General features: G+C 35.5%; 1 protein-coding gene across 1 annotated transcript; it reads right to left on the bottom strand.

Moving 5' to 3' along the window:
• Positions 1 to 34: 34 nt before the first annotated feature.
• Positions 35 to 23,889, bottom strand: LOC129244858 (UDP-glycosyltransferase UGT4-like). Its single transcript, XM_054882746.1, has 6 exons — positions 23,825 to 23,889; positions 9,220 to 9,381; positions 9,022 to 9,118; positions 8,435 to 8,893; positions 529 to 1,007; positions 35 to 446 (listed from the first exon to the last, which is right to left on the bottom strand). The coding sequence occupies exons 1-6, from the start codon at positions 23,825 to 23,827 to the stop codon at positions 51 to 53; spliced, it is 1,596 nt and encodes a 531-aa protein (XP_054738721.1). The 5' UTR covers positions 23,828 to 23,889; the 3' UTR covers positions 35 to 50.
• Between the last annotated feature and the right edge of the window lie 318 nt (positions 23,890 to 24,207).

The raw sequence follows: 24,207 nt of genomic DNA, 5'->3' as shown, positions 1-24,207 counted from the left end.
AACCTATTCATAATTTTTTTATAATATTTAAAATTTATGAAAATCATTCATTATTGAGTTTTTTGTTTAATTTCTTGCCAACAACTGAGATTGCGGAAAATCCAGCGCACTAACAAAAAACTCAAGCTCAGCGTTAAAATAACCGCTGCCATTAATGAAACAACGACATCCACCAAGTAGAATTGGTACCATTTCAAATCCAAACCAGCAGCGCGCAAATGACGAGCGCCCTTGTGCCGTATCACATATTCGATCCAGTAGAGCGTTGTCTCACGTGGACCCATGGGACGATCGTGGAAAATTCGCGAGATTCGTTTGATAGTGTCACGATAGGTTGAGTTGAAAAGCAACTGCTGCAGACCATTCTTCAAATCATCACGTGTAAGCGTGTGGAAATCCAAAGTAATGGCATAACCACCAAACTCAGCCTTCTTCAAATTCAAGTGCTATTGAGGGTCAAAGAATACGCAAAGATTTGTGTTTGAGTTTTGTTACCTTTGAATATTTACTTATATTTATTAGTTTTACCTGGTCACAATAGAATGGCAGTCCCAGCATTGGCACGGCATAATGCACACCTTCCTGCGTGCCCAGCTGGCCGCCGTGGGTTATAAATACTCGCACATTAGGATGTGCTAGAATATCGCTTTGTGGCAGCCATTTTTTCACCATAACATTTGCTGGTAAATTAATTATGCTTTCATTTTCAAATTTCCACAAAACTCGTTGTTTCATGTTGCGAAATACATCGAGGAAAATTCGCAATCTTTCCGCCGGCATATCTTTGCTCTCCACCTGGCTGCCCAAACTAAAGTAGATGGCACCGTTTTCTGCGCCATCCAAGAACGACTGAAGTTCGGTGGGAAGTGGGTTTGGTGGATAAATGTGCATGCCCCCAACATTGATCATATTGTCCATAGTTGGGCCTGCCGTAGATAACGGTGTATGATTATTGATTAATATGGCAGAGAGATTCTTCTCCATTGCTGAAACGCTTGGGAATTTGACTGTGAATTGAAAAAATTAAATAAAAAATGTTTTGAATATATAGTTAATAATATTGTAGAATCTTGTATTATCTAATTTATAGTTTCATTATAAAATTATTCTGCTACATTTTCTTATTCAATGTAAAATTATTTATTAAATTAAATATATTCCTGCCAGTTACGAAGAAAAATCTCGGTGAATTCCAAGTGAGAAAATTATTTCTTTAAATTAAAAAAATATAAAAACTACCTTGAAATACTTAAAAAGTGGTCTTAATTATTTGGGATCATCATCATACAAGTGGCCAACGCGATTTCAAATGGTTAGATAAAAGCTTAGAGACCATGAAAGTTTGCTGGTTTTGTCATTTCTAAAGATTAAATTATCCTCAGAAAGCATCGAAAAAGTGAGTAATATCATTAAAAATGTTGAGAAGTCGTCAGTGATTTAAACGGAAATGGGGATTCTTCAGTTATTTTATTGCGCTTTGACTGGTTTTTAGGTCTACGTACACTCATTTCAAAAGACGACAAAGTTGTCAGATGACGACAAAGTTGACAGATGACAAAAAGTCGATAAAATAGAGTGTCGTAAGAAAATCACTTGACGAAAAGTTAAATTATTTCATTGCACTATTTGCCGTACATCCCGCGGTTATTTTTTAATGATGGAAGGAAAGTGTCTTGAATCAGTTCTTTCCGCAAAGATATGTGAACATAAAATACATGAAGACGAGAAAACTCGTTCGCAAAAATCCGAATCAAATTTATGAGAGTAACTTCTACTGACAAGTCATAGGGGATTCGGTAGCAGAATTGTGCCCGCTCATTCCACACGTATTCACACACTTGTCCGATCAGCCGTTGTGTACACGGCAACTACGTAATGGTTGTTCCTGATTTTTTTCGTATATCACCACCACAATTCAGTTTATACGTCAGCAAATCAACGGCCGCCGTAGCCAAATGGGTTGGTGCGTGACCACCATTCGGAATTCAGAGAGAACGTAGGTTCGAATCTCGGTGAAAGATCAAAATTAAGAGAAAGGTTTTTTCTAATAACGGTCGCCCCTCGGTAGGATATGTCAAACCTCCGAGTGTATTTCTGCCGTGAAAAAGCCCCTCAGTTAAAAAAAAAAACCAATCAAAAGAAATCTGCCGTTCGGAGTCGGCTTGAAACTATAGGTCCATCCATTTGTGGAACAACATCAAGACGCACGCCACTAATAGGAGGAGGAGCTCGTTCAAACACCCAAACACCCGAATTTGATAGAATCAGCTGATTGGCTGACGTTACATGGGGCATGACAGCGGTTTTGTTTATGAACAAATGGAGTTTGTGTTGGTGATATACGAAATAAATCAACACAGTCTATGCTTATGTTACTTTGTTGCCGTTTAAACAACAACTGATTGGATGTGTGTGTATATACGTGTCTAATGAGCGACAGAATTCTGCTTTCGAGTATCCGATGACGTGACAGCCGAAGTTACTCGCTCAATTTCGTTTTTCATCAGAGTTGAAGGCCAAACCAGGTAATCTATCATCCGTAAATTTCATCTAGATATCATCCATGTTTTTCATAACATTTTGTTCAACTATTATACCAGATTGATTGTGACTCGGCTGCTTCGACAAAAAAAATCAAAATGGCTGAATTCGAAGGAAAATGAAGGAACTCGCATACTGGAAATGCCCTTTCAGATACCAGATCTGAATTCTATTCAGAAATTATGGAGTTCACATTCCTCCTGCGGGAGCTCTTTAAAATGCCGAGGCCCACCTAATAAAATGCACTTTTGGCGAAAAGTCCAGCTAATTTGGCAATCCATAACGAAAAAACAGTGTGAACTCTGAGGAATTCGTTGCCCCGAAGGTGCGCCGCAATCATTCAGCAATTAATTATTAAGAAGAAAATGTTAGTTTCAAAAGTTCTTTAAGTTAAATTGACTTTTTTGTTTTGAATGTAAATAGTATTGATATTAAGAGATTTTATTTTTTTCCAAATTTTATTTGCACTTTAAATGTATCGATTATGTTTTCTAGTATTCTTTATATAGTTGCCAAGAATACGAGATCAGTACAAGAAAACGTGCACACAACAGTTTATCATCTGTGCAGTCATATTGGGAATATGAACGATTGAATGCATACAAAAACATACTATTTTTTGCCACCAGTGTAGATTAATGGCTTCTTTGATAACTGGCAATGGCAATCAATATTGTCTATCAAAGCAGCAAAAGCGAATATATTAACTATCAAAAAAAAAAAAATAACTTGAAGAACAAGTATTCGCAATAAATCAGTACTTAAGGTGTGTCAAAAATCTCTGCACATACAAAAACTATAAGGTCTCTTTATATGCAGATTACTATAATGCGATTTTGAAGTTGTGCGCTTTGTATTTCATCCAAAAATCCATATGTATGTACATATAGACTTATTTAGGAAGAGATGGTTTTAATACCTTCAGCCTTGATGATAAAAATGAATTTGTTGTAGATGATGCCTTGAATGACAATGATATTACTGATCTAACTTTTGATTTAACTTTAGGTGCCGTCGTAGGACTAGAAAGTGACTATGATGAGGAAGAAAAACCAACCCCTGCACTGCAGATTTATTCGAGAAAGTCTTTAACTTTGCAGTAAATTATAAAATCATTTTCTTATTAATGACCCCACTTCTGAACGAGCCTTTAAGTTACAACGTGAGCAGCAGAACTGCATAAGTGGATAGCGTGAGTTATACATACTAAGACTTAGTAGAATCATCATCGCAATGTTTAATTACTGATTACATTGCACTATAGGTCAAATTACTACTTTTTACAAAATTAATTACAGCTAGAAAATCATGATATTCATACCAAAACTAGTCAACAATTCACTAGTAGGAATAAATCTTAAAAAAAAGAGTTTGTGTATAAAGTCGGTTTACTGACGATATGTAGTTTAACGTGACAACGTCATAAGAAAATACTGATGGAATGGTTGCAATTTTTAAAACAAAATTTTAATTTTATTTGTTTGATAGATATTTTGTATGAATATAGAGAAGGAGGTAAATAGAATCGCAATGGAATAGGTCAAGTTACATTTACACAAACGTGAAAAATGACGAAATATTTATCAAATTCATGACAGATATGTTCAATTTCGATTGTGCATCAGACGCTAATAAGTCCACAACACTAAGAGGCGATTTGACTTTTTCAAGACACATTACACTCGAAACAATCACTTTCATTTTCTACTTTTCCCATCATCGTCCTATTCTATCCTATAAATTAATAATAAAAACATTGAAACAACAGGTATTATTAACAACTATCAAGGATGATGATGATACAATTGGTTTTATTTTAAATTCTTCAAGTAAATCAAATTAATAATCCTCATAGAGAAATGGTTCATTACCATGCACACAGGAAGAAGGCATATGCAAATACAAATATGTGAATTTATATACATATGCGCATATACATACATATACATGCTCACTCAAGCAGAGAGCCAGATGTCGAACGTTGCCGAAGCGGGGGCCGATTGTGCCTCTTTATCGTTCGTTCCGCGCTCTCACTTGCAGTTCAAGCATGAGCAATGTAACGCCGCTATTTTTGGTGCGTTCAGCCGGCTATATCGAATTATGAGACGTTATCACGTCAAAATGGAATCTAACCCATTAACGACCAGAAATTAATATTACCCATTTTGCAACGTAAAATGTAAATGTGACAATTAATTTTTTGTCTGTTTAGTTATAGAAACCATTGCTAATTACTTAAGTCTAATTCAATTTGTAAATTTAAATTAAATATGACATCTTCACTTTCATTAATTTCATCGTCTTGGTTGTTAAGATTAAAATTCTTCACAACTTAATGGTTCAATTACTTCTGAAGGAAGTGTGGAACGTTTGCACTTTTGTAAGCGTCTTTTTAAGAATAATGTGGAAATTATTAGATGTGAAGTACCGACAGCCTTATTAAATTCGTCTAATAGATTATTGGTGCGGTTGTTTCTGCGAGCGTGATGCAATCTGTCAGCCTTATATATTATATGGCGCGATTTAGCAATATTTTCACCAAAAGAATCAATTGAAAGTACAGTGTTTTCTATAACCTGTTTTGAGTGTATAAGCACTTTATGTATCGTAGAAGTCATTGGCACCCATTTCCTAAACTGCTTCAAAAACTTATTTTGCATCTCAACAATTCTTTCAGCCGTATGCTGTAAAATAGATTGCAACGAAACTTTTACAAGGGTCTCATTTGCTTCTATACCCTGAGGTCGGCATTTGAATTTAGCGGCTGTAATTTTAGAATAGTGTAGATAAATGTCCCAGTTTCTTAACTTATTTTCGTAGCGTATTGCGTTGTACTGAAAAATATTTTCAAGAAGGAAAGCTAAAGCCTCATCTGCATAAAGTTGAATTGGCGATTTGGTAGCTTGTATACACATATTCCGCATTTTTAATGGCCTTTTTGGGTTTTCCATACTTTTTTTTACTTGCAGCCAAATTGGTATTGCTGCTGCACGAACAAGATTATTAGTATCAGCTTTCTCAGTTGAAAGGTCTGCGACTTCTTTTCTTCTACCAAGTTCTTATTTTTCGCGCAATAGCACACGCGGACCACCAGCAATGGTATTAGTTGCTTTTTTGGGAATGCTATTTACCACCAACTTTAACTCCGAATTTAGTCACATATGATTTTAATCCTTGAAGACGTTTACCTTTCTGTGGCATTTTTTCCACTTTTACGTTAATTTTATGGTACAGTAAAAAATGTATTTTTCGCATTAAATCCTCCTTCATTTCATTATAAATATTAATCCTTAATTGTTCTAAGAACATTATTAAAAGCGGCATCAAAATTTTTTTTGTGAGCATTCTTTTCGTCTTATTTCAAATATATCGTTTTTTTTACACCGAGAACGCCTGAAAAAAAGTGGAATTACTCTTAAAACGCAAAAAATCGCAATTCGTAATAAATTGTCAACAACTCCTTAAATAACATTCCATCTATTTTTTCTAAATTCGCAATTTCAAAGAGGTTAAACGGGGTTAACATTTTATAGGGCTTCCAGAAAGTCAATGTGGAAGATAACTTGTATCACTTCAAGGTTATGTAGGCTTATAAGTTATTTACAAATTAGGTTGTAAGTTAATTTTAATTCATTGTTTTTGTTTTATGTGATTTTAGAAAACTACGGACAATAAAGCCTTTTTTAATGCGAATTTTTTATATGCGCTTTTCTGTGGAACGTATCCACCGCATAAAACAAGACCTTACAGTATATTGTATTGTAAAGGGTGGCTAAGTTTCAAGGGCCGGTGTTGATTTTGAATAAAATACAATTTTTTTTTTTAATTATTGTCACTTCTCCTTACTATGATAATATTGGTATGGCTCAATTACGCATGGAACAAAATATCGGTCAAATTCTGCCGCGGACTGGGCAGCACACCTCCATCCGATGGTCCAAATTTTCGATGATGCTGAGGCATAATTGAGGCTCCATGCCGTTAATGTGCCGAACTATCTCATCCGTTAGCTCTTGAATTGTTGCTGGCTTACGACGTACACTTTTTCTTTCAAATAACCCCAAAGAAAGAAGTCCAATGGTGTCGTTGACGGTTAGGTGTGGTTCAGATTCCACATCGGCCCTTGAAATTTAACCACCCAACAGAGAATCTAGCCATTGAGAAGCCTATAGGTAGTATACCCAGACGGACTTTAGTTGGGAGTTGCAACTTGCTTGTATTTAAAAAAAGCAATTTTTTGAAAAATATACATACATTTTACTGCATAGTGAGACAAATATTTTGAAGAAAATATAAATATGTATATGTATGTATATTCCTAAAACAATTTTTTTATAGTGCTGCCACCTAAATTTTTTGTTTTTTGCCATTTCGGTTTTTTATTACAAAAATATACTGATGGTATTAAAGTGTATATACGGAGATCAAAGTTTTAAAATTTATTTGGCTGTTAAAATTTAAAGTGTACAATTGCACTACAAAACTATTATATTTCAAATTTTAACAGTCTGATAAATTTAAAATTAATTGGGGAAACCGGGCATAAGTATTTATTTTTATACATAAGTGAAGCTGCATGCACCAGCCAGGCATTGTAAAGGTATTACTCGCTGGTATATAAGGGGAAAGTATGACGCTTCCTAATTCAGTCGCTACCGGATCTATCTTTCAGCTTTCTCTTCTCAAAACACCTACCGTGTTCAATTGAGAACGAAGTCGGCGAATACGATGGAGAAATTGGAAGTCTAACGGAAACATGCAAATATTCTGTGCTTTGATAAAACGGCTCATTAATAAGATAAGCAAGATTTTTCGGAATACTTCGACCATGGCGCCACCAGTTTTTAACCGACTTCGAACAGCAGATAGATTTTGGTTTTTTGAGGCCGTCATAGCTGAATGGGTTGGTGCGTGACTGCCATTCGAAAAGCTTTGAGGCTCCGAGCAAGGAATATCGAACGATAGAAAAAGTTATTCTAATAGCGATCGTCCTTCGGCAGGTAATGGCGAACCTCCGAGTAAATTGCTGCCATGAAAAAATTCTTCATATATACCGAGTATGATTCCCAAATCGGACTATAAATACGATTTCAACAAATATCTCAATCCCAGTACCACATAGTAGGTTGTAAATAAACTCGTACATATTCCAACCCACGGAAAGGTATCTTTATCGGATGAACAATTTGAGAGCATATAAACCGCTATTTATAGTGAAGAGCCTATAAACCGCTTTTAATTTATGATGAATACGGCAGAGTAAAGATAAGAGTTAATTTCGCTACTGTGTACTCAATTTTTTTACTTATTTCGCGACTTTAAAGTAAATTTTGAGCTTTGGTGTATTAAGAGACTAGAAAAAAAAGAATGTAGAATTTGATGAGAAATATTTATCTAGTACGTTTTAAGTCACATATTAAAAACATTTTTTTTGGCACATTCTACCAGAATCTCTTGACTTCTTTTAAGAACAAAGTTTAATTTTGTCATGCAATTAAATTTACTTACACTGTAAATAATAATGAATAAGGAAAAAATAATTAATAAATATAGGAATTCGTGTAACAAGAATAAAATTGCGAGGAAAAATTTTATAAAGTTCATTTAACTATAGAAAGGCGAGAACTTTTTAATACATATTTGTATGTATTTTGTTGCTCCTAATGTTTTGATATGTCCATTTCCCTCTAGTCGAAAAATTGTTTTTGTTTTACTCTCAGTAATATTTATATCTTGCACTTACGTTTGCAGAGTTGAAGACGCATTTTCTGATAAGTCACACGAGTCTTGTCTACTCTGACGTGCTCATAAAAGAAAACACAGTTATACTCTAAATATAAAGCGCTTATAGCTACAGAATATACAGCTATAGTATATGCATATGATTACTCACTTGGTAGATGTCCAAAATATTTCTCGACCATCGCATCCACCATAGGAAAATATTGAAATTCTCGATTGAAATCGGTGTAAAGTGAGTTATAGACATTTTGTACACGCTCCCAAAAACTCATTTGATCTGTGAGAGGTAGCGAACCGTGTGGCACATACGACCAAGGTGTTATAAGACCAAACATCTGACTCATATAATGTTCTTTAGCAAATGTCGCTGTACTGATTACTGGTATATTGTAGATGTGAGCCAATACTAGAAATGCTTCTTGATAGAATTGTTCGACCAACAGCAAATCGTAGACACCTTCGGTCTGTTTGGCATTGATGATGGCCTGCACTTTGGGCTGTTTGAGCGCGTGCTCAGTGCTGGCTATGCATAATGATTTAATCATAATCAAAAAGCCAGACACGTCCTTTGACATATCAAATATCGAATTGACGCCAGAACTTGTTTGTACTGTAAGTGGGACAAATATTGACATTCATTTTAAAAGACATTAAACTGAGACAGCATCGGCAAGTATGTCTGTATGTATATGTGTATGTATGTACTGATGAATCATAGTTTCAATTAACACAACTCACTATCCTTCAAGTAATCATAAACCGGTTCGATGAGTATCTCTGTGTAGTTGCTGCCCAGATTGAGTGACGTCATCGTATAAGCTGTTATCATCGTAACCTAATCGCATGCAAATGTTTATTATGCAAATTAAAAGCGAAAGTTTTTAGTTGAGGGAAAATATAAACTTATTTACATTTTGTTGTTTTCTTGATGCCTACCTCATGCCCATTTTTCACCAGCTCGCTTATCAGCACACGATGCATCATAAAATGACTTTTGCCGGGATATGCGTAAACTGCAAGTATTTTAGCGCCATCGATGGAGGGTGCTGATGCCAGTAATGCAGCCAGTACAAGCAGAGTAAGAAGAGTTTTCGAATGCTGAAACGAAAGTAAGTGATCAAATATTTAAATAAATATATAGTAAATAAAAAGTAATTAATGACTTATGTAAAAGCAAAACTGATTTCCTTATTATATTTTTTGCTTTTTTTTTAAATCATGCTAAATGCATATACATATAATTGGCTGGGTTGTGTCCTGTAATGATGCCGACCATCAACCGAATGTCTTTCCTTCTAAGTTTTAGTAGAAAGTTTGACAGTTTTCTGTTCGGACTTGTCACAAAACACTTTGCAGTTCTGCAGCGTTCTAGACCGGACCATCGCTCTTTATGTAGATTGCCTACATAATCGTTGATCCAGTTCTTGATTCCTGCGGGACTGATTACGATTATTGGCTCTGGCCCCTGTGGGGGCCCCGCTGATCCACGGTTGGCCAATTCGTCGGCAATTTCGTTTCCTTGAACACCGGAGTGTCCCGGAACCAATATAAGTACAAGCCTGTTTTGTCTTGCGACAGAATTAAGCTTCTTCTTACATTCTTGAACAATCTTTGAGGTTTGCTTCGCGTTCTCCAGGGCCTTCAATGCAGCCTGACTGTCACTGAAGACTCCAATCTGTTTCCCGCTCCATCTCCTCTCGATTATCCATTCGGCTACTTTTAGGATGGCAAAAACTTCTGTTTGGAAAACAGTTGCCATTCCCCCCATAGCGTAGTGATACTTATTACTATCGTTTAAGTACCATCCGGCTCCAGACCCTATTTCAGTCTTGGACCCATCGGTAAAGAAAATATCCGTCAAACCTCCCTGCATGCCGCCTGGATTGCTCCATTGCTCACGCAATGGAAATCTGACATCAAATTTCCTTCCGAATGAAACTGTGGGTATCAGGTCATCTTTAGGTGCCAAAAACAGTGGATACTGCTCCGACAGCAACTTAAAGATTTCTCTGTGTCCCGAAGTTCCATCTTCGTGCCAGAAACCATATTTATGGAGTCTACACATTGCTTTTATTGCTTCCTGTTGTATCTTAAGATCCAGGGGGAGCAAATCAAGCATAGCATTTAGGGCATCTCCAGAGGTTGTACTCATGGCACCCGTGATGCATAAACATACACTTCTTTGCAGCCTGTATAGTTCCCGGATTGTGGACTTAACCATGCTCCGTCGCCACCAGACCACAGAAGCGTAAGTGATGATTGGCCTGCTAAGTGCCGTGTATATCCATAGGACCACAGCAGGTTTCAGACCCCAAGTTTTGCCAAAGGCTCTACGGCATTGCTGAAAAATCTTCAATGCACGATTCACCTTCAGTGAAACGTGTGTCTCCCAGGTCAGCTTCTTATCCAAGATTACTCCTAGATATTTAACTTCGTTGGAAAGACCAAGTGTCACACCTTTCAGTGTTGGAAGACTGAGCCCATCCAATTTCCGTTTTCTCGTAAACAAGACTATCGTTGTTTTGTTCGGATTAACGGAAAGACCTTGTCTCATGCACCAGTCATCGATTTTGTCAATAATCCTCTGCACTTTCGTGCAAAGCCTTCTTAAGGATTTATCCGATGTTAGCGCACAGACATTGTTCGCATATGCTTGGACGTGAAGACCGAGTTCCTGCATTTCCACTAATAGAGAGTCTACGACGAAGCACCACAGCAGCGGAGAAAGAACACCCCCCTTGCGGACATCCTTGCTTGGTTCTGACTGTGATTTGTTCGTCACTGCTCCCACCAGCGGTTAACAGCCTCTCAGAGAGCATGGAATGTATCCATTATACAATGGTTTGATTAACTCCGTGTCGTTCGGCAGAAGAACATATCGAGCCGAAAGTGGCATTATCAAAAGCCCCCCAATGTCCACGAACACACCCATTGTGTATTCGTCAGCTTCCAGCCCGGCTTCAATTTTGCTAACAAGATCGTGTAAGGCTGATTCACATGATTTTCCACTCTGGTAAGCGTGTTGATTTCTACTAAGTGGACTTCTCGGCAATACCCCCACTCGAATATGTTACTCCACTACTCGTTCCAGACTTTTCAACATGAACGATGTCAAACTGATTGGTCTAAAACTTTTTGCTAGGCAATAGTCATCTTTTCCTGGTTTCGGAATAAATACTACTCTTACGCGTCGCCATTGGGATGGTATATATACCGCTATTAGAAAATCCGCTTATTAGAAAATCTTAGATTCGAGCCTACGTTCTCTCTGTGAATTCCGAGTGCTAGTCACGCACCAACCCATTCGGCTACGGCGGTCGCTAAATGCATGATAGGTTAATAGTTGAATAATTTAGCTCAAAATTCAGTATTTTACAAATCGAATATCCAGTTTTGTTGAATTAAAGCTAATGCCTAAAGAGAGTTAAGGGGACCCGGTGAAATTTAAAAAAATCGATATTTCCTATTCTCAGGTCTATTCTACTGTGGGATTTTCATGCGGAAATTGCGGAGACCAATGTAATGAGTGTTTATATACCATATTTCCATGAACATTTAAACTTTTTGACGATTGACTTATCACAGCGCGATTGATGCCTATATTGCCGGACCAAAGGCACTGGAATCAGCACTATACGGTTGCATTCAATACAGAATTGAGTCTATGAATAGCACACATTTTTATGTCCGCCTGCTCCAACTTTTCACCGTCGTCGTCTTGGTACGGAAAAATGTATGGAATTTTATTTATTCAACTGCATTTTGAAACGCTGCATCAGAAAATTGGCTAAACCAGCCAAAGACAAAATTGCCAACAAACTTTTCTTGAAATATAATTTTACCTTTAAATCGCTCTATAGTGTGACCTGATTATTTTGACACATTGTATGACTCACTAAGCACCTCTAACCGATAATGGTCAGAATTTTTACTTTACCTAATCTGCAGGTCATCATTTTTCTAATAGCGGTCGCCCCTCGGCAGGCAATGACAAACCTCCGAGTGTATTTCTGTCATGAAAAAGCTCCTCATAAAAATATCTACCGTTCGGAGGCATGTAGGCCCCTCCATTTGTAGACCAACATCAAGACGCACTCCACAAATATGAGGAGCAGCTTGGCCAAACACCCAAAAAGGGTGTACGCGCCAATTATATATACATATACATATATATAATCTGCAGGTTTACACTTTAGTTTTTACAATAAATTGTATAGCAGAAAAATATGTTTCGCATTTTTTTATATTTCTCTCGATTTTCTTATGCTTTGTTAAAAGAAATTCAACAAACTTATACGAGTATATTATCTACTAGACGATTTTATTGGCTATCAATCGAGTAGATTCTTCAGCGTGTAGGACTTCCGTCTTGAAAGAAGTACTCTTTCTGAGAAATACGTCATGCTAAAGTAAAATACAAACAAAATTGGCTACCACTCCTATGGCATTGGAGCTGGAGCCTTTTTCTGATTGACATTATTCAAAGTTTTGGCTACTTTTTTTTATTTCTACAAGACAAACCATAAAATGCAAAGCTTCGAACTTGGCGCAAAATGTATAAAAATAATTTCCATAAAAATCTCATACTTTTAGTCAAGGTTTCATAGCCCAAAATCATCAAAATCTAAAATTAACGTAAATTAACGAAAATTTTAAATCATTTTAAGATTACGCAATATATAATATAAAATTTTGGTAGTAATGTTAATCACAGATATGGCCATCTAACAAAAAACAAAAAATAAAAAACAGAACTCAAATCAGTTGATTAGAGCGTCACCTAGCGGTTGCTTTGGGAATTTTTTAATCAAGGTGGGATATATTTGGTGCTTATACCCTTCAGTAGGTGTTTGGCCGAGCTCCTCTTACTAACTATTTGTGGTGTGTGTCTTGTTGATGTTCCACAAATGAAAGGACGTACGGTATGACGCCCCCTCCGAATGGCAGCTGGCTTTCTATGAGGAGCTTTTTCATGGCAGAAATATGTTTAGAGGTTTGCTATTGCCTGCCTAAACAAACTGTTTCTATCATTTGGTGTTTCGTGTCCGGGATTTCGACCCTATGCATTTCCAAATGGCAGTCACGCACCAACTCATTCGCCTACATCCGCTATAAAACTGCAAACCTAAAAAGTTGTAGTAAAGGGTTCGACATTTTGATGCAATTCTTTTTATTGAACCGCTTGACAAAACTCTGTTGAGCTTAAGTTAAGTTTAAAATCTTAATCTAATTTATCTGCTTGATAGACCATTGCGTTGCCATGAAATGCCGCACATCTCTTAACGAGATGGCTGATTCATTTCGCTTAAGGATAATTTGGGTTCCTGGCCATCGCGACATTGAGGGTACCTGTAGAGCCGATGAACTAGCGAGACTCGGCACCAAGTTGACCGATGAGTACATAGAGAATGACATAGGCATATCCTTACAAACATGTAAGCTACTTATCCTTGAAGAAATCGTAAGGAAAGCAAACGAAAGATGGCGTAATGAAGCCACCTGCATAATCGCCCATAAACTGTGACCAACTCTTAATGCTAAACGCGCAGAATCTTTGCTAAACCAAAATAAACAGTCTTAGCACACTGGTTTCAGTCATAACGGGACATTGTCTATTAGGTAGGCACGCCCAAAGGATGGGTGTGCAACACATGACTTCTGCAGAAGTTGTCTTGATGAGGAAGAGGAAGAGACACTCTTACACGCCATTGTCCTACTCTATCCAGACGGAGATTTACTAGTTTAGTTAGACAATTTTTTAACGAATTGGAAGATCCTAGTTCCGCAGAAATAGGAGATATTCTAAAATTTTTGAAAAGCACGCAATGGTTTTAGGAGAAATAGGGAAAGCTCCCCACGCGGCATCACAATGGGCTATGACACAGGACAACCGCTTCAACCTAAACTAACCTAGACCATTGCGTGGAATCGTTTTTGTCTACGTATCCCCCACTAACGCAAGGCCATATTTACGATGTAAAAGTCGATTGTGTGCACGAGAGCAGTAGCAAGTAGATTCGGGTGGGTCTGGAATTTTTTGAAATATTTTTCTCTGCTATTTTTAAGTTCGTCATCGACAATGGGTATTTAAAGATCGCTATGTATGTTTGTGTTTTTAATGTACCATGGCGCTGCTGATATTGTTCTTAGTATTTGTTGTAATATTTTTTAATTTTCTTCAAAGTGTGGCGCTTTGAGTTGTGTGGTTATTGTTGTAGTGTAACCTACATTTTTATAAAAATATATAAACAAATTAAATAAATAGAAGAACTTTGCAAAGCTGCTCTATTAGTGTGCAATTGATATTGAAATTTTCATTCTACGGGATTCAGTGTTGTTGCTTTTTAAAATTAATTAATTTATTGACATACACAAATATATGTGCAAGCTTTTGTGCCTAAACGTTTTGTTATTTAAATGCGTTTTATATATATACAATTACATAAAAAACCTATTTGAGTACAAACAAACTGGTCTATATGTGTATACGTACGAATATGTGCAAATAAAAGAGCCAGCAAAAAGATTTGCGAATGCGTATTAATAGCATTTTGCAAGTATTGGCACGCCACTTAATTATTCTTGGCCATTCAGGGTCAAGACCTTGGCTCCGATATAATTGAAATGAAAATTCGTTTTACCATTTTTTAAAGATTGTTTCTTCAATTAAATAAAAGACACTAAGTCGCTAAATAAATTGATTAAATAAATTGACACTGCATGGGAGGGGAGGTGAATGTGGGATGTGTTTAATTGCCAATTTTGTTGGTTTTCTTTTCAAACCTGCTCTGAGTCAAGAGAACCATTTGTACTAAGCTCCATTTAGACGGACCGAAAGAGAAGCATTATTAAATTTTGTATACGTGGTGCATCACGAATCCGAAGCAACCCTTGTTAAATTAAAGTCATAATATTCTTGAGCATAAAAGTATTTCTCGAAGAGTGATGTTTGAAAGATTACGCAGTTTGAAGAGGAAAATTCAGCGTAACTTTGCTGTGATGCAATTATAGGAGAGGTATGTGAGAGAGCCAAAAAGAGAGTGAGAGATCGAGAAAAGATAGCGCAGCTTTGTAAACTTAAATGAAATGTTTGGATTTGTTGTTGCGAATAAAGAAGATATTAGAAAGAATAACGCAAAGAAAAAGCATGTACACAAGAAAAAAACAGTAAAGAAGACTCTAAAATTGCACCAGTTCACCATTTGACTCTTTCAGTTTCTTTCGCACTCAAATCTTTCAACTTCACTGATCCGATTCCTTCATAAAGTGGTTTTCAGTAAGAGCGCTTCAACTTTTGAACTTTTTTTTTTTAAACACAAACGGTTTGACTTTTTTAACTAATTTTTTTTTATTATCGAGTTTGAACATACACATGGTAGAAAAAGTCTGCGTTCACCCACTGTTATAAAGTATTAAAATAATTTAACGTGTTTATCTTAAAACTCTCAGTTATTTCTTTTCACTTATTTCAAAGAAAATTATTCGTAGAGGGTATGAACAAAATTTTTTGGAGTTTGAGCTGCGTCGTGTTCAGATAACGGGATTGTAGTACAGTTACTTAAATAGGCTGAGCAGAAAAAGTGTGCGTTCATTTCGAATAGTGTCGATTATTTGCATGGCAATTACGTTAAATTTAATTTTAAATCGTTCATGTAGTTGACGCGGTTAAGAACAAATCTAAAGAGGGAAAAATTGATATTAGAAATACATTTTTTGTTACTATGGACCAAAGGCGAAAAGAAATAGATATTGGTGAAAGGAAAATCATTGTAAGTTTGTGGCAAAATAGTAAGAGCTATCGGAAAATCGCGAAAATTGTTGGGAGGCAATACTCCTCGGTCCAAAGAGTGATAAACAACTTCAAGCAAACGAATTGTTTGGAGTCTAAGCCTCGTTCTGGGTGTTCAAAAAAACTGACGGAAAGAGAAGAACGCAACATAACTATTCTTGTGAAGTCTAATACACGATTAACAGCAAGCCAAACTTCAGAAGACATAGAAGTAAAATACCAAAAGAAAGTACATCCAGATAAAGTAAGAAAAATTCTAAAAAGAATCGGACTTCACGGCAGAGTGGCCCGAAAAAAACCCTTCATATAAACAAGCCACCTGAGTTTTGGAATAGTGTGATTTTTTCAGATGAGAGCAAGTTTTGCATTTTCGGGATAAAAGGTCGTAAAATTATTTGGAGGAAAAACGGAACGGCACTTGGAAAGCAAAATCTGGTATCTACGGTAAAGCATGGGGGAGGAGGTGCCATGATATGGAGGTGTATGGCTAGTTCGGGCGTTGAAAAGATGCAGTTTATTGAGACGATAATGAACAGACGTGATTATCTCGATATTTTAAAAACGAATTTGAGAGAAAGTGCAATCAAACTGGGACTCGGTGAAAGATTTGTTTTCCAACAGGACAACGACCCGAAACACACAGCAGAGATTGTTAGGTTGTGGTTGTTGTATAATGTTCCAAAACAACTTCGCACACCCCCACAATCACCTGACCTTAACCCCATTGAGCACTTACGGGACGTTCTAGAAAAAAAAAAAATACGAGAGCGTACAATAACTAGTAAGGAAATGCTTAAGAACGCGCTTAAAGAGGAATGGGAAGCCATAAGTCCAGAAATAACAGCCAAACTAGTTGGACCAATGAAAAGACGCCTTCTAGAAGTCATAAAAAGGCGTGGATATCCAACTAGATATTAATTTTAAAACATTTCTATGATCTTAAGCCTTTTATTTTATTATTATTGAAGTGAACGCAAACTTTTTCCGTTTAGTTTGAATGGCCTTTTTAATTTTATGTGATCTCATTTTAAATTTGACTTTGTTATTGGTAGCGAAATATGTGTGATAGTTACGTTTAAGTGAACTAAATAAAACTCATTAAAAAAAATTTCTGAAATATTTATTGTTTTGAACTTTTTCTAATGCAAAGAATATTTGCATAGGTGAACGCAGACTTTTTCTATAATACTATGTGTATACATTTAAGTATGAAATTCGATTTCTTTTGCATGACCACCGCGTGCACGTTTTACGAAGTCCAATCGTTGAACCCAATTTTCGACCACTCTTTTGCATAAATCGACCGAAATTCCAGCAATTTCGCGTTCAATATTGGCTCTGAGCTCACAAATCGTCGCCGGCTTGTTACTGTAGACCAATGACTTCACATAACCCCAAAACGGGACGGCTTGTTAAAAGGACCGTAAAATGGCCGTAATGCTCTTAAAGTAGCAGCAAGAGAACGATTATTTTCATAAAAAATTTGCACGATTTGCAATCGTTGCTCAAGTGTGTAGCGTTCCATGATGAAATGTATACTAATGAAGTTTACAAATGACAAGCGAAAAATAAAAAATATTGCGTCGTTCGCCCTCCCTATCGGAGAAAAGTTGAAGCGCATCTATTGAATAACCCTATACAATGCAAAATGTGCATTACTAAATTTAAAATCCTTACAAAGTAGAAGAAGTATTCTTTCACTCTGCTTAGTTTTCGATATTATAAATGGGACATTGAATCAATTTTACTCTTAGAACGCATTCAGTTTCACATATATCGGAAAAATATTCTCCTTAGAGTGGGTTAGAGCTGTTTATGCCTCGAAATCACCTTTGATTAGAACATTGAATGGGGTTAACCATGTTTCAAGTTCTTTGGCTTTTGATTTATCGATTTACTAAAGGAATAAAAAAATTTCAGTGAAAGCCGAATATTTTCAACCTTGAGAATCTAACAATATTTTTTAATGAAATAGTACCAAACAAACTTGGATTAAAAACTGTCAGCTGTCAACTATCGAATTTATTCTACGAATGAATGATTTTGTGGTGTTTATATCACCTTTTTAAAAATGGAGACTATCCAAGCATACGTCACTGTTTCGATTAACATTATCGGCGAAAGATGCAGGCTCAGTGTTATTTGAAATCGAAATAATACGCCAGAATCTTCTTTGAAAAGCGAACTATTTTTATTAAATTTATTTATTGTAAAATTGTCTGGATTATCTGGTTTGTAACTCCAAAAGTCGTACCCGGAAATACTTCACAAAATTTATTGAAGAGTGCAATAGTTGTATGAAATACGACAGGCCTCAATCCGAAAAATGTTAATCAGAGTGCCAAGTACCGCCAATATACTGGAGTGGCAAGACAAGTTCATACAAAGTGTTGTCACTAAAGCTACAACAACATTTATATGCATTTTGCAAATTTTTGTTGGTATTTTTAATGCCAAAAATCGATATGGAGGTAAACAAGCAAAGTAGCAACAGCCACTTGCATATTCAAGAAGAAAAATAACCACAAAATATTTAAATATTGGGCTGGGGAATAAGTTCACAGCGTTTTTATATTTTTTTTATTTTACAACGATGTGTTTGCTGTTTTGCAAAGGGGAAGTATTCGATAGAGCTCTTTCTGCTCTACAAAACTATGTTTTTTTTTTGTTTTTTAACCCTTTATTATTGTTTCTATTTCAACTTAAAATATTTACAATTTTTCTTTCTTTTTGGGTTTCAACAGTATTTAGAAGCCAATACCGCTATATATGTACATTGATTTAAAAAATTAACTCGTTATTTAATTATATATAATATTTATTCATTCTCATTCATAAAATTGTGACACCATTTAAATCTGCAGGTCAGTTGGTCGTTTGCGCTTAAGACTCCTCGTCTCGGTTTTCGCTTTTAATGGAAGTTACCGAATCTCCCTGTTAGAATGTTCTAGTACACGATTTGTAAGTCTTAAACTGTTGTTGCGTATTTCTTCATGGACTGTTTTTACTTTAGGTTCTCGATGTATATTATCATTTAGTATATACCATTCTGCTCTTGATATTATACGAAGTATCTTATTTTGCGTTTCTTGTATAATTTTTATATTTGTACTGCTCGCAGTTCCACAAACCTCTGAGCCATATTTCCATATTGGTGTTATAATTACTTTGTAGATATATTAGTATCTTAATTTCTAGTGAGTGCGTTGAGTTTTTCCCAAAAGCCAATGAAGTTCTTTAAACCTAGTCTTGATTTTGCGTCGTTTTTGTCCAATGTGTAACTTCCAGTAAGTAGTATTTTGCCCTTGTGTCGTGGTGGATTTGTTTATTCTTTATGAATATTGGATTGTATTGCTTTTTTCTCTTGTTAGTGTATGTGACGTGGGCGGTTTTATCTTCGTTTATTTTAATTCTCCATTTCTCGAACCATTGAGTGGTGTTGTCAAGTAATTCCTGAAGTTTATAAGCAGCCGTTCTAGGATCTTTGTCTGATGCTAGCAAGACAGTGTCGTCTGCAAATGTTGCTATTAGAGAATTCTTAGTTGCCGGTGTAGGGATATCAGCTGTATAAAGAAGGTAAAGAAGCGGCCCAAGGACACTACCTTGCGGTACACCTGCTTCTATTGTTAGCATATCAGAAAACTTATCTTCGAATTTTACCTAAAATTGTCTTCCAGTTATATAACTTTTAATTAATTTGTAGTATAGTCTGTTGGTAAATAAGTAAAGAGTTTTTGTAGAAGTCCTGCGACTGTGTCAAAAGCTTTGGCTACGTCGAGATATACTGCTTCACACGTTTGTTTTTTATTGATGTTTTCAAAAGTTTTGTTTGTAACTCTGTGAACTTGTTGGATGGTGGAATTTTCTTGCCTGAATCCGAGTTGGTGGCAAGGTATTATTTTGTCCTTTTGTATAATGGGATCGATTCTGTCAAAAAGTAACTTTTCAACATTTTTTTATAATACTGGCAGTAGACTTATAGGTCTGTACGAAGTTACTTGCGTAGGATCTTTGCATGGTTTTGGTGTTGCAATAATTTAAGCAATTTTCCATATTTTTGGGAAATATTTCAAGTTCAAGATTTGATTGAGCAAGTTCCTTATATAGATAAGCCCCTTCTCTGGGAGTTCTCTTAAAATTTTTCCATTTATTAGGTCGTATCCTGGCGCCTTTTTAGGATCAGTTCTCTTACATATCCTTTGTTTTATTTCTTCTAACAAAACATTTTTTTGTTTGCATGGATCTTTTTTTGCGTGGGTCGGGGATTTTTTTTGTAGCTTTCCATTGTGAATAGTTTGCTAACTATGTTAATTGCATTTTTGAGTAATTAAAGTTTTATTAATATAGTTTTAAAGCTTAGAAATGGAATACCCAGGCAAAAATCAACATTTTTAATACCTTCTTCTCTTTGCTTTTGATCTGTGTCAAAAAGCTGGCGAAGCAGCCCGGGACTTTGCGACGTGTATGCATAAGGTATCACTGGCGAGTCTACAGCACGGAAATGGTTTGCAAAATTCAAAAATGACGACTTTGCCGTAAAATAAAAAGTGACGATTTTTACGGAAAAATTGGGAACCTGGGTAGACACCCACGAGCTCAACGAACAAAAAAACCAGAAAGTCGCTTTCAAATTGCTTCTCAGTATCTCGCCCGCCATCGAGCAACAGGCGGTCATAAACAACGCATTTCCGAATAGTCACGGGAGAGGGGAAATGGTCGCTACGCATCAATATGAAGCAAAGAAAGGAGTGGGTGGCTCCAGCAGATACACCAAAGCCGAGAATGAATGGATTTTCAGGGCATGGTGCACTGGGATATACTCGAAAAGAGTGTCACGGTCAACAAGGAGCTTTACATTGCCCAGGTAAACCGAGTGAATGAGGCTATGACTGAAAAAGCCTGATCGACATGGTCAAACCATACTCCTTCACGACAACGCCAGACCCCATGTTGCACAAGTCGTCAAAGCCGCTCTCCAAGAGCTCTAACGTGAGATTCTTCAGCATCAGCCGTATTCTCCCGACCTTGCACCGATCGATTACCATCTTTCCCAAGAGGCGGAAGAGGTTGTACACATCAATGGCGAATATGTAATTAACTAGCTTATTGATATATTTATTGTTGTTTGTTTAAATAAAAGTCTTCGATAAAAACGCAACGAACTTATTCCCCAACCCAATAAATCAGCTGCACTTGCTTTGCCAGCGTGGTTTAACCTAGGAAGGAATGGAGCCCAAAGATGATTGATCGTAATATTTCACAAAAACGCTCGTGGATTGCCCAGATGAAAACTGCAACAAAATAGTAGCACATAAATTTTTGACTGCTTTTCCTTCTTTTTTTTAATTTGAATAAAAGTATGGCTTATTGTCTAATAAAAACCATATAAATCTAGTTTTTAAATTTTGCGTAAAATTAGAAAAACTCCAAAAATTTAGTTCTATGGTTTTTAATAAGGTTTTCTAGAAAGCTTCTTGCTATACCATTTTATAGCTCATTAAATTTTAGTGCAATTAAGTGCAAGTTTCAAGTTTCTGAACAAAATTCTCTAATTATTTTATAATTTTTTCCTTATAATTTTCTCCATATGATGTATTCTTTATGTATAGCGAAAATGCGCAACACTGTCAAGCAAAAAAGTTTTGTAGAAAGAAATCCTTCTAGGAATCCTAGTTAAAAACAGCAGAATTGGGATGGAAAGTTGAGGAATTTTTTCTAATTTCTCCATACACTTTTAAAATTCGATTTATATAGTTTTGTTTAACTCGAACAGAGAGCTATACTTTTATACAAAAATAATGATCACGAAACAAAAAATAAAAAAAAAATAAAAAAAAAATAAAAAATCGGTGAAAATGTTGATGTGCTACTATTTTGGCACGGAGTGTTTTATGTAATATTTATATTCTTATTCAAATATGCAAGTCAAATTCACAGGTACTATAAACGGAATTCATTATATGTGTATTATCATATGTACTATAGAGAATCTACAATTTATGCCTAATATTCATGCATATAAATCAAATTTCTCACTTTTAAACGCTTGCAAATGCCGATTTGTTTTTAAGATTTCGGTAACATATAGGCATAATTGGAGCCGTTTCTGGGCTATTTTACACCAAGTGCTTTCTTTCGAAATTAAATTTGTTCTGGTATATTCACATAAGCTTTAATTTTGAGATAGCTTCGTAGAAAATAGTTCACAGACATTAAGCCGAGCAAAATAGGCAGCTAAGCCGCTGAAGAATATTGTGAAATTATATTTCACGGAAATTTTATCTTCAACAAAAACATTATTTCCTTGGCTGAGTAGCATGTCGCACCGTCTTGTTAAAACCGCATATCGTTAATCGGCCTAAAAACAGGTGGTTGATGATAAGTGTTTTTCGAGCTGCAGAAAAATTGCCAAGTGACACCACCAGATCGCAATACGACACGACGAACTTACACTGGAGTTTTAAGTACAGCCAGACTTCACTATAACAAACGTCTGAATAACGAAGTCTTCTCTATGGCGAATCAACCTTAAGAATTGCCTTTTCATTTTAGTTATAGTGTATTTTACACTCCACTCCATTTCCATAAAACGAATTTTTGTTTCTCACAAAAAATTTTTTCCGCCCTAACTTGAAATTCGAAATAAAACGATAATATTCGAACCATTTTTCTTTATCGTCGATGTGTAGTGCCTTTTACCAAGATAAATATGTCGCATTCACGGGAGCCCCTAATTTTGAAAATGCTATGACCCATATTTTAAAAAAATAGCCCTGCTAATAAACATTTCTGTGGAAGATATTGTCGAAAGTTACATAAGAGCCCTGGAATCAAGATATTTGGGGTGAACTGAAATAAGACAAAACCGATGCTAATAAAATTTGTGTAAAACTTTACTTCTATATTTTAAGATTCAGATAAGGATTCAGAAATTAGTAAAGTTATTTGCACATTTAGACAAATTCCTTCATTAGCTGAGAGTTTTTGTACTTATTTGGAAAAAAAATATAACATACCAAACTTTTTATTTCCTGCTATTAATGCACTAGAAATTTTTTTGTAGAGAAAAAGTAAAAAAAATGTTTTTCAATTCAAGAAAAATCTAGTCGCTTTAAAGAAATATACTAAATAAGGCATTTTTTTACTTTTTCTAAATAACGCATTCTCTATATAACGAAGTAATTTTCTGTATTTTACTTTTTTTTGTTTGAGATTCGGTATAGAGGGGTTTGGCTGTATTTTGTTGAGCGCATTGATTAAAACTCATGAATGGCAATTTATTTGGCACTCTATTCAACGATTATAAAGACCTTTAGCTTTATGGAAATATCGGCCGTTTTTGTAGTGGAATTTAATTATTTGCATACGGCTTTGGTCAGTAAATTATGCACTTTTCACATAACTCTCTTAAAATACACGCTAAAAAATACTGCTATATCCAACCTTTCTCTTTTGTTTTAATACAAACACACAAAAATTTACTATTATTGAATATTTTTAAAACCAAGTGGAACAAAATGTTACCAATTAGAAGTTATAAAGTAAAGAAAAATTAAAACTCCACTTGCTTCCAATGAATTTATTATATGAACGGAAAATTTCAGCTAGAACTCAAAACCATATATACATATCTATTATTCACACAACACTTTAGGTATTCACAAATATGAATATACATATTTTACCAATTTTTTTAATTATATTGCTAAAAATAATTTTTTTTAATATTTTTATAAAAATTATATTAATTACCATGTTCGTTTCAAAAAACAATTTTTCTGCACAATTAGAATTTTATCAAGTGTCGCGATTTTTTTCAAAATATATATTTTTTCTATATTATTTGGTTTAACAATTTTTTCACTATTTCGCGATGCTGCTAAACGCGATAGTGTAGCTTTTCAACTGAAATGTCAACATGTTGCGTTGCAATTTTTAGCAAATTTTTTCATTGATAATTACCTATAGTCATATGTATGCACGAACATATATAAATATGTATGTGTATTTTCGCAAACGTTTCTAAATACATATGTGTTTATGTACTTGCATGCATATGTTTAGAAGCAGTGATACTCCTACTATGAACGCATTTTATGTTTTGCGCGCTTCCATTCATCGATTTATTTGTTAGT

Source organism: Anastrepha obliqua, chromosome 4, assembly GCF_027943255.1.
Source record: "Anastrepha obliqua isolate idAnaObli1 chromosome 4, idAnaObli1_1.0, whole genome shotgun sequence".
In the NCBI taxonomy this organism is placed as follows: Eukaryota; Metazoa; Arthropoda; class Insecta; order Diptera; family Tephritidae; genus Anastrepha; species Anastrepha obliqua.
The sequence above is the reverse complement of the archived record's forward strand: the minus strand, read 5'-3'. Positions and strand labels throughout refer to the sequence as shown.